Raw genomic sequence first — 12090 nt, 5'->3', positions numbered from 1 at the left:
GATAAACTCAATCAATATAAGGAGTCATTGTGTTTGATTTTACAATGTACATCAAATCACACCTGTGCTCATAAAATTATATTTAAATTGTACATTCCCCAGAGTGTCATAATATGATAGACTAAAGAAGATAAATGGCAAGAAAAAAAACAATTACAGGCTTATAATTCATGACTTCTCTGTAAACACCCTTTTAAAAGGCCAATAAGGTGAGTAGAAGAGCAGCTCTCGTCTCACACAGCATGTGCACCGCCTCCCAGCTCATGAAGACAACAGCGGGAATCTGCAAGACGCTGAAATGTAGACGCCGCCAAGCGATAGCTGCCATTTTCGCTTAACCTCTGAAGCTTCTCCTGACAAACTGGCCAAGCTGGCAAAGCCTAGCTGTCACACCATCAGCGGCGAGATGGATGTCCGCCACCGCAGAACGGGCTCAGGAGGAACGGGGGGGGGGGTAATAAATCTCGAGACAGGCAGCCATGATAAGATTTATCTTGTGTGGCAAACAACAGGGGCGATATATCAGAACTGATGGGGGAGAAACAAGGGTGACAAACACGGGGAGCGCCTTTGTGCCTCATCAATAGGCAACAGTTTAACCGAGCCGCGAGATGCTTTGCTAGGCAAGCGTCATCTACTGTAGCTCTCAAGGTCACCATGAAAAAAAAAAAGCAGGGAATTTATTTATTTATTTATTTTTTACAATGACAGCTCTGCTTTAACCGAGAAGGAGATGACAAGACGATGTGTCTCTGCTCGATCCGGTCTTCATGCATGAGTCTCTTCGCTATGGCTTCCCTGCATCCACAACCAGTTAGACTGAAGACAAACCCCTAATGTTGCTTCAGAATAACTCAAGGTGCATCAAGCTGCTAATTACACATCACACACGCCCGATATGCCACGCATTATAGCAGCTTCGTACAAATAAGTCTCCATGAACGTGCTGAATTTGCTTTAGGATATCTTACACGTTATTGAATAAATAAAAAAAAACAAACAGTACAGCAATATAGTGTGATTACTGGCGAATAATACCTTGATATTTTCTGTGAATAACAATAACGATAATTTGGTGATATTTAGATAAAGTACAATTATCATGCACACCAAAGCACCTTCATACCAGTCCATCCCTCTCAATGCATTGGTTTTATTTGAAGTGAAGTCAGCTAGTACATTGTTAAAACCACAGTTACTGTACCACACAGCCCTGTCCGCCACAGTTCAGTTGATTTTCACCAGACTGCTGTAGCGCAATTTTTTTTATGCAGTGCCATTTATTCAAAATGTAGGCATTATACTAATAGTCATAAAGAACTGCAGTGGTACTGTAAGCTTCTTGATTACCTGGTTGAAGCTGAATCGTGAATGTTATGTATAGAGAATTTTGAAAATCCGCCTACCACAGGCGTTTATATAAAAAAATAAAAAAAAATAAAAAAATAAAAAAGTTTTGATGGGTACTTGTAAGAATGGACATCACGGGAGCCTGCTTTTGCCTTGCATAACAGATGTCTGCAGGGGGAGGTGTGACATTCCTGTGTCGATGGATGTGCGTCAAGATTCGGCACCTCTGTTTTACATGCCTTTTGTCTGACGGTTACGTGTGAAGTATCAGCCGTCAGGACCGCCCACCCTCTTTGCCTTCCCCAAATGGGAGGCACCGGGGGGCGTGACATCAGAAACAACAGGTTCTGATTGGTCAGTGACAACTTCCTGTAGGCCAGTGACAACTTCCTGTAGGCCAGGGGTGTAAAAGTCTGCTCACATGTGGAAAAAGGGACCTCTGAGCTTCTTGCTCAGGGGGTTTTCCATCGGAAGCCGGAAGGCTTCTGAGCCTTTCTCTCCCCCTCTCCTTCTCTTCTCCCTCTTTACTCTTTCTTCTCATTTTTATTTTCTCTGTAACCTTGGTACCTTTTTACATTCAATATTCACATGTAACTACAATAATTATTTACTGGTGTTAATTAATTAGAAACTGTTCATTTTTAACCTCTACTGTGCCATGCCTCTTTCTGCCAGGTAACATCAAGTTGGAGTGGTTGAATACAGTGCTTTGTGTGGAGGGAGAAAGAGTTTTTTCTACACACTCTATTCTCTTCTACCACACCACATGGTCTTCATTGTTTTTACATACTTAAGTCATATGGAACATCATTTAATTTCAATGTATTCAAAAACCTGAAGGTTTTGTATACATTTGAAACAATATTAACAATATAAAATTTTTACTAATTTGACTGAAATTCAAGGCTAATTATTATCATAACCCAGACATTCGAAGTTCAGTTTATATATATAGTATATATATACGTCCCGGGCATCACGCCATCTTGGTCATTTTAGTTGCATATACTGATATCGCATAAACATGATTTTATTGAAGTGTTGCACTTTTTTACACTCATTATAAATTGAAATTTTTGGTGCAAGAGTTCCGTCTGAATGAGAGTAAAGAATTTCACTGAATTTTATTGAGGAAGTGAGGCTAGTTTTCTGTGTCCCGTGCATCACATGGCAAGTGGTACAGCATGACAAGTTCTACATTTATCTCACACTTGTTCATAGTTCTTGCCAAAAGTTATGGGAAAAAGTAAAAAGAAAGTAATTTTCAAAATGTCTTGTGTATCATGCAGAGAATTGTCCCAAACATCTTGTTTAAGAGATTAAAAAAAAAAAAAAAAAAGTCAAATGTGACCCCTTTTCAGACAAACTTTAAGACAGAATCTATTTGCAGCAAATGGGTATGACCAAAGGCAGTTTTCCAGACACCAATCACGCCGCCTCCAGCGAATGCCCGGCGGCAGCAGGCTGGAATGGGAACAAACGCAGTCTGACAATACACACTTATTACCGCTGTTCTGGATACATTAGGAACGACTTTGTGCCATGACACATTCAGCCTAAAGTGACGACATTTTCTCTGGAGAGCTCGCCTGGACCGGCCATTCTCCTGCTGCACAGCGAGCGGAGACACAAAGTCCTAACAAACGGGACGCCGACCAGGCCCACCAATAAGCAATATAAAGCAGCTGCGATGCAAACGTCACAGCTAAAGCTTTCATGCAGATAAAAGGTTTCAGAGCTCCTAATAAAGAGTAATTCTGATTAGGGAAATGTGTCTTCCTGCAAGCATGATTTATTGAGACTTGATGTAGATGGAGTACATCCTCTGATAAGGTGCTGCATGTAGTCCATAATAGGCTAGAGCCTTGATTCCGTCTGTGACAGTGGAAATAATGGACTAGAAGGCTAGATACCGAAAGACAGGAGGTATGAATCCAAATGGAAGGTTATGGGGGCGGAATTTGTAACATAAAATAACATGAAATAAACATAAAATAAGAATGATTCAGAATATAGTTACCATAGAAAGCACTCAAGGCTGATGATGAAGCAAAACAGATTTGAAAGCCCTGACACCAATTCTTTTTTCTGTCTGTCCAGAAACCAGTGTGAACTTTTGGCATAACATGTGATGGCTCTTCAAATGTTTGACGGCATTCCTAATAATATCAGAAAGCAGGAAACACGGACATGTCCGCAAACTTTGCCGTCAACAGGTTCAATCCACATAGTCATAAATTAGAACGCCTGGTGTCAGATACATTAATAAATAAAAAAATCGAGTAATATTCACGTCGGTCAATGAACTATGAGGCTAAGCTATAAATTTACACAATGCAACAGCAATGCAGTACAACTGATGGTTATGGTTAATGATTTCGAGGAGCTTAAACAAAAGAATGCTGGGAATGGCATGATGAAAATCCCAAAAAACGGTATCCAGAGATCCGCCACAAGAACTGGGGGTTGGTCTCTCCCAGTCTGCAGATGGAAAACTGGATCTTTTAGGCCTTCTCGGGGTTCAAAAACCACTTAACCCTGAATAGTTCCAGGCATTCTGTCTGTCTAACTAGTTACTAAGATGCTCTGGATTAAAGTAGAGGGACCAGATTTAGGGACTTTGTGGGCAGATAAAATTCCATTTGCGAGAGCAGGATGGTAGCAGTACTTTGACTAGCATGAGGGTAACACACTCGCCTACGAACCAGAAGACCCAGGTTTGAATCCCACTTACTACCATTGTGTCCCTGAGCAAGACACTTAAACCCTGAGTGTCTCCAGGGGGGGACTGTCCCTGTAACTACTGATCGTTCTGGATAAGGGCGTCTGGTAAATGCTGTAAATGTAAATGTAAATAAATAGCTGTGTAAGATTGTCATGATGTTTAATCAGCTCAAGAACCAGACCAGGCGCAGGTCTCAAAAAGAGGACATGTTCGGGGGAAACGAGGAAGGCTGGTCAATTATAACAACGTGTATGCTATTCACATCCTTTCTGTACATTAGTGCTGCGTATATATTCAAAAATACATTCGAAATTAAGATGCTGTTATTCATCTGCTTCAAATCTATGAATAGAACATAAAGATTTGATGGTGGACGTGTGAACAGTTTACCACACGGAATCAGACGACAGGGACGGTTTACACACTGCGCAACGTACAGACTTCAGCAGCTCCGGTCTTGACCTTCTCCTGTTGCGTATTGACGTCTTTTCAGCACGGTAACCCAATAATAAGTCGGAACCATTTTAGTATGCACCGAGCACAGCCAACGCTTCCGTGTTTTCTCTCAGGATGACTTGTTAGTGGCTCATACAGCGCAAACCTTACAAGACGCAAAGAGTTTCGTCAAGGACATTTGCCACAAAAACTCACTACACTACATACAAATAGGGCTCATTTTCATTAAGGACACGGCTGCTGCTTCTCATTCTTTAACGTGTCCGAGAACAACACTCCAGAGGCGTTATTTATCATCAGATTGGAACCAGGCGTAGCTCCTATCAATGTTATACACAAACAGTTTATTCCAAATACTGAATTCAAGGGTGATTATATCCAATTTTATAGTTGTTAAATTGCACCAATATCCTATTCCAAAATGTACACACATCCCTGTAACAGGCCTCATTCAATAAATCAGTGACAGCCCCCCACTAACAAAAAAACATACTCAAATGCGGCAAACCTTAAAAAAAGAGAAATAATGTGTGCAGGCACATCCTCGGATTTATTATGCATAATTTTCACTTCTACTTTTTTTTTTTTTTTTTTTTTTTACAATGTGTCAAACCCTTCTCCTTTCTTGCTTCCTGAATCCATGATGTATCCCTGACTGGTCTTCTCAAATGAACGATGAACAACACAGTGTGCAGCTGCTGTGAGAGCGCAGATATGAATGTGCAACTTTTTTACATTTGAAAGAGCTCCCAGATCCACCTTTAAAGAGGCGGAGGTGCTGAGCCCAGGCCTGCGTCTCTATACTAGCTCCACGCGTTCAGAAGGCAGTTCAAGGCTGAAGCACAACTTCCGCACCTGACTTGGAATATGTCTCATCACTGTGAGACATTCTGTATAAAAAAAAAAAAAAAAAACACTTTTTTTTTAAGAACATCAGATGTCTCAACCACTGTGGTAAGGTTAAACCACGCTTGACTCAAATTTAATATACTAATATAACAAGAAATGTAACTATTTACATCTGACAATTAATAAAAAGATACTTGTGACTCTTTCTGACCAAAGGTGGGAAATAATTATGTACATTTGTCAACCAATAAATCGATTATTCAATGAAATATAATACTGGTGTTGTGTGTAATTACATACAAGAGCAGTACTACATACACCAAAAAAACTGGAGCAGTGTTAAAAAAAAACAAATTGGCAGTAAACAACACTACAATGCGTTGACTAATTTTTCAGCTTTCTTCGATTAACCGAAAAAGACTTTTGGAAATGCCCCAGCAATATTAAAAATAAATTAATTACACAATAACATAAGCAATATAATTTTGTAAACAATGAATAGATTTGTTGTGTCAGCCTTGATCAACAACTGCATGTAACTTAAAATTGAAAGTGTGTATTGTTGTTGTGGAACACAGAATATGGTGCCACAACGAAACGGGTCCTCGGCTTTTAACCATCACCCTTGGTGAGCAGTGGGCAGCCATGACAGGCGCCCGGGGACCAGTGTGTGGGGACGGTGCTTTGCTCAGTGGCACCTCAGTGCCAGCTTGGCAGTTCGGGATTCAGACCTTCTGATTACGGTTCCGCTTCGTACCTGCTAGGCCACCACTGGCCCCTAGCCAGTTATAGGTACCCATGACTATAGGTATCCATGGCTGGATCCCTATGACTGGATAGGGGGCATTTGTGGCCTAGCGGGTAAGGCTGCATATCATTTCTACATTCTATGTTCTAAGAGCTGATTTCATCTGTACGTATGATCGTATGATGATATATTGCTAAGAAACCATTAATGAAATGATGTATTGGATATTTCTAGTGTAAACATTGTTTAACATTGTGTCTATAAACACCATTTAGACATGATAAAAATTTGGTTTAATATGCACATCTGGAAATCAATTTCATTTTATATTAAATCTCCAAGAGGTCCTTTTATGGTGCTTTTCACTATAATGTGTAACATTTGGTGTCTGGTGCTATGGTCTTAAATGTGCATTAAGCCCAGCTCACAGACACAAAACGCTGTGATATTTTGTTTTCCAATAATAGCTCTTCAGTAAGGTGTAAAATCACCTCTCGGCGGCTCCATCAGCTCCTCTCACAATAAGTTAATCACAGTTACGGCTACCGTATTCATCTTTGTTAACGAGATATGTGTTGAGCAGACATGATGCACAAAGAGCCTTTCACAATGTGAGTGGATGGGCTCACCCTTCAACTCGCTCTGTTCTTCACGGATCGTCTTTACTGCTGCCAAACCCGTATCTTCGTGGTTTGAAGCTGAACAAGAAAGGAGGACAGTCAATTTATCTTTCTGACCACTTTTTATGCCAATTTTCTTATATAGATCTGTGTAAAACAAACCCACAATTAGGTGTCAAGAAAGGTTCTCGTGATGTAAACAATATTGCATGTGGCTTAACAATACAATTTTAACATCGAGTTCATATTCAACTACAGAGTAACCTTTCTATTAAAAACAGAAGCTATTCTGTGTATGTAAACGAGATATATTCAAATAAATCAAGTGCAAATGAAATCCAGCATAATGCAGAATATGTTAAATCATTCATATAACTTATCCATAGTGTGATCACAAATTACAAAGAGAAGAATCATCTCCACATAAAGCCCTTCAGAAGAGCACTTGATGAATCAACCCCTGCCCCCTGGCAATAATTTGCCTAGTAATATTTTTGGCTTTTGGGAATTGAATGTATAACCTAATTAACTATTTCTATTAATTGTGCTGTGCTTGAATGGCAGAATAAATCAGGATGGAGCTCATTAATAAATGAAAGCCCTTTTTTTTTTCTTGCCTTAGTCGACTTCACATGTGCCGAATGAAGACTCACATTCGCTTCGTAATGTAGCCCTTTCACAAAAACGGTAATAACTCTAGCACTGGACGGCCAGCCAGTCCTGACACTATCAGTTATTATGATATGCTAATATATGCTTATTACCTATGCATCATTTTAACAACAGTTTGCAAGTGATTGATTGGCTGAGGGAAAAAATGTGCAGTGGAACTAAAAGTACCTTTAATTGATAATTAAAGAAAGCACAGTGGGTTCATATGAGCGAACGCTATGATTAATGACATATTGACTAATGACTAATCACTAAGTGTTATGTTACTTACATTCATCACTCATGCTAATGGACAGTATTCTGTATTTAAATATGCATGAGAACAGACACACTGGGGATGTTAGATGCAAGCGTATGTGTGCGTTCGCTGGTTCACGAAAAACCGTGCCCTCTCTGGCTTTACATTTACATTGACGACATTCTGCAATCAGTAGCTCAGCACTTCTCAAATAGTGGGCCTCCAGGGAACAAGTTGTCTGTGGGTTCTCTATTCAATAGATATTAATAGGATTTTCTCTTGAAAAGGTCCAAATGGAACGACACGGAATGATTTAATAAACATTCATTTAGAACCTTTCAGCTTGGGGTCAAATACATGTGCGAATCCTTCATGCACTTTCACACTTGTGAAAGTCGGAGATAATAGGTTTTGGGGTTTTGGTTTTATGTTGAAATGTTGCATACCGTAAAAAGCACAGCGAGTGGAAGGTCGGCTGTATTATTTAGCATTTTCGCAATTTATCGTCACAGATGTACATGACTTTGTGAAAGTGGAGATTTCATGTTTAACTTGTTATTTTGTGTAATATGAAAATTCTTCCTTGGGGGTCTTTGTGGTCGCAGCCAAACACTAGACTACTAGCACCCCTTTAGCCTGTTTGCAACTCGACCTGACATTTAGTGTGCCATTATTTAAATTGGCAAATGACAATCATTTTTGCCTCTGACTTGGACTTTCCTTAATGAAAGTGAAGTGATTGTCATTGTGAAACACTGCAGCACAGGACACGGTGACACAACGAAATGTGTCCTCTGCTTTTAACCATCACCCCTGGTGAGCAGTGGGCAGCCATGAAAGGCACCCGGGGAGCAGTGTGTGAGGACGATACTTTGCTCAGTGGCACCTTGGCGGATCGGGATTCAATCCGCAACCTTCTGATTACGGGGCCTCTTCCTTAACCGCTAGGCCACCAAAGGCCATAGATGTATTTGGGTGGGTTGCAAAAGTATACGGCCCAGTTGAGCTTATCCACATATTGTCACATTACAGCCACAAACATTAATCTATTTTATTGGAATTCCACGTGAAAGACCAATACAAAGTGGTGTACACTTGAGAAGTGGAACAAAAATCATGCATGATTCCAAACATTTGTTTAAGAGAATATTGGGAACAACACCATGAAGTCCAAAAACACACCAGACAGGTCAGGGATAAAGTTATTGAGAAATAACTTTAAGCAGGCTTAGGCTACAAAAAGATTTCCCAAGCCTTGAACATCCCATGGAGCACTGTTCCAGCGATCATTCAGAAATGGATGGAGTATGGCACAACTGTAAACCTACCATAACAAGGCCGTCCACCTAAACTCACAGGCTGAACAAGGACAGTGATCAGAAATGCAGCCAAGAGGCCCATGGTGACTCTGAACAAGCTGAGGAGATCTACAGCTCAGGTGGGGGAATCTGTCCATAGGACAACTATTAGTTGTGCACTGCACAAAGTTGGCCTTTATGGAAGAGTGGCCACTGGTGTCCCTCAAGGCTCGGTGCTAGGTCCTCTCCTTTTCTCCCTCTACACGAGATCACTTGATGAGGTCATTCCCTCACATGGTTTATCCTACCACTGCTATGCTGACGACACACAACTCCTCTTCTCCTTTCCTCCCTCTGATCTTCATGCTGCTTCCAAAATCTCTGCATGTCTAACAGACATCTCGTCTTGGATGGCAGCGCATCACCTACAACTCAATCCCACCAAAACTGAACTAATATTCATTCCAGCAGATTCTTCACCACATCAGGATCTTGCTATTTACCTAGACAACTCGCAGCTCTCTCCTTCTGCAACAGCCTGCAACCTTGGCGTAACAATAGACTACCAACTCTCCTTCTCAACTCACATCAGCAATCTTTCCAGCTCATGTAGATTCCTTCTCTACAATATCAGACGAATCCGCCCTTATCTGTCAACCCAGGCCACCCAACTACTGGTTCAGTCCTTAGTAATCTCACGACTGGACTACTGCAACTCCCTTCTAGCTGGTCTACCACTATGTACCATCCGACCTCTACAACTCATACAAAATGCAGCAGCACGACTGATCTTCAACCTTCCCAAATTCTCCCACACCACCCCTCTGCTACGTTCCCTCCACTGGCTCCCAGTAGCTGCATGCATCAGATTCAAAATACTGATGCTGGCCTACAAAGCCAAACATGGAGTAGCACCATTCTACCTCACAGCCCTTATTACACCTCACACTGCACCTCGTATACTCCGAGCCTCCAGTACTGCTCGCCTGGTCCCTCCATCTCTGAAGGTAAAAGGAAAACATTCATCTAGACTCTTCTCCGTCTTGGCCCCTCGGTGGTGGAATGAACTTCCCCTCGAGGTCAGAACAGCTCAGTCACTGAGCACCTTCAAACGACAGCTCAAGACCTTCCTCTTTAAAGAATATTTAGATTAAATTGTGTTGTCGAACTTTGTTGTCGAACTTTGTGTACAGAATCTACAACAGAGTGAATTAAATAGATGTATTCATAGTTGGGGGTCCTAGTGAACCGGAATTGATCTCTTCATCGATGGTAACTTGAAAGCACGTTGTAAGTCGCTCTGGATAAGGGCGTCTGCCAAATGCCATAAATGTAAATGTAAATGAGTGGCAAGAAGAAAGCCATTGTTAAAAGAAAACCACAAGAAGTCCCATTTGCAGTTTGCCACAAGCCATGTGGGGGACACAGCAAACATGTGGAAGAAGGTGCTCTGGTCAGAGGAGACCAAAATGGAACTTTTTGGTGTCAAAATGCAAAACGCAATGTGTGGCGGAAAACTAACACCGCTCATCACTCTGAACCCACCATCCCCACTGTCTCTTGGGGTGCGTCTCTTCAGCAGGGACAGGAAAGCTGGTCAGAGTTGATGGGAAGATGGATGGAGCCAAATACAGGGCAATCTTGGAAGAAAACCTCTTGGAGTCTGCAAAAGACTGGTGCGGAGGTTCACCTTCCAGCAGGACAATGACCCTAAAGATAAAGCCAGGGCAACAGTGGAATGGTTTAAAACAAAACATATCCATGTGTTAGAATGGCCCAGTCAAAGTCCAGATCTAAATCCAATCGAGAATCTGTGGCAGGATCTGAAAACTGCTGTTCACAAACGCTGTCCATCTAATCTGACTGAGCTGGAGCTGTTTTTCAAAGACGAATGGGCAAGAATTTCAGTCTCTAGATGTGCAAAGCTGGTAGAGACATACCCTAAAAGACTGGCAGCTTTAATTGCACCAAAAGGTGGTTCTACAAAATATTGATTCAGGGGGCTGAATAATTACACACACCCCACTTTTCAGTTATATTATGAGTATGCCACTTTGTATTGGTCTTTCACGTGGAATTCCAATAAAATAGATTCCTTTTTGTGACTGTAATGTGACAAAGTGTGGAAAAGTTCAAGGGGGCAGAATACATTTGCAACCCACTGTATACCTTTGACCATTACATTTTTATGATGGAATTGCACAACAATCTGACCAAATTCTCAGACTGAAAAGTTTTCAAAGGGTGTATACACTACCAATGATGACATGCATTCCAAGCCTCGCCAAATGCCTGGCCGTCTCATACCCAATTCCTTTGGCACCCCCAGTCACTATGGCAACCTTTCCATCTTGCTTTGGCAAAACTGCAAAATAAACAGAGAAACAAGAAGGATTTTAAGCAGCATTCACTATTTCTGCTCACCTCTTTTACTTCTGGCCATTTAATTCCGGCCTTTCGCAGGGCCAGCGTTTCGTTTCATTTTAAAACGTCTCCCAGCAGGACAATATAACAGCGCAGCGCTGCGCCCCAGGCAGAGAACACATCAAGATAATGCACTAATCATTTTGCTTTGTCCCGTTGCACATAAATGGCTGGTGGAAGACAATATCCTTCTTCCGCGATAAGCTTCTGGAAGAAGGGACCTTCCTCAAAGCAATCCCACTGTAAGTGAACGGGAACACTTATTACAGAAACACAAAAGCAAGGTAATATTTTCTTCTGATTGGTCACCAGGCTGACCTGGGTTCTGAGTCCGCCGGCACAGTGACGGGCCTTAAGCCTTCCTAATTGTGTTTGCCCTTATCAAAGTTCCACAAACAGATCACAATGCTTCAATTAAGTGGCATTAGCAAGGACAGGAAACGGAGATCCACGCTAATGAATCCTCAGGCAAGCAGTAGCATGACCATGCATGAAACAAAATGAATAGGATCAGTATCTGGATTCACCTTCAGAGCTCATTGGGATGCTAACGATATAATCTTGGCCATTCCTCAGTTAAAAAAAAAAATAAAAAGAACAAAAATAAACTACAAAAACAGTAATCCTTTTTATTGTAATAAGTTTACCCTTACCTCCATTACATTTAGCCCTTATTTCAGGAGTGACAGGGAGAGTACCCCTGGGGACAC

The 12090-nt window shown here is 41.4% G+C and overlaps 1 protein-coding gene across 3 annotated transcripts in view; it reads right to left on the bottom strand.

Moving 5' to 3' along the window:
• Nucleotides 1–12090, bottom strand: part of LOC114796411 (dehydrogenase/reductase SDR family member on chromosome X) — a 33667-nt gene that overhangs the window by 16864 nt on the left and 4713 nt on the right. For all 3 annotated transcript variants that reach the window (XM_028990355.1, XM_028990356.1, XM_028990354.1), the window contains 2 exons: nt 11214–11321; nt 6758–6826 (listed from right to left, as the gene is read on the bottom strand). In XM_028990355.1, coding sequence (XP_028846188.1) covers nt 6758–6826; nt 11214–11229 — 85 coding nt within the window. In that variant the 5' untranslated portion in view covers nt 11230–11321. The remainder of the gene's footprint in view (nt 1–6757; nt 6827–11213; nt 11322–12090) is intronic.

This window comes from Denticeps clupeoides, chromosome 9 (assembly GCF_900700375.1).
Source record: "Denticeps clupeoides chromosome 9, fDenClu1.1, whole genome shotgun sequence".
In the NCBI taxonomy this organism is placed as follows: Eukaryota; Metazoa; Chordata; class Actinopteri; order Clupeiformes; family Denticipitidae; genus Denticeps; species Denticeps clupeoides.
This window is presented reverse-complemented; position numbering and strand designations above follow the sequence as displayed.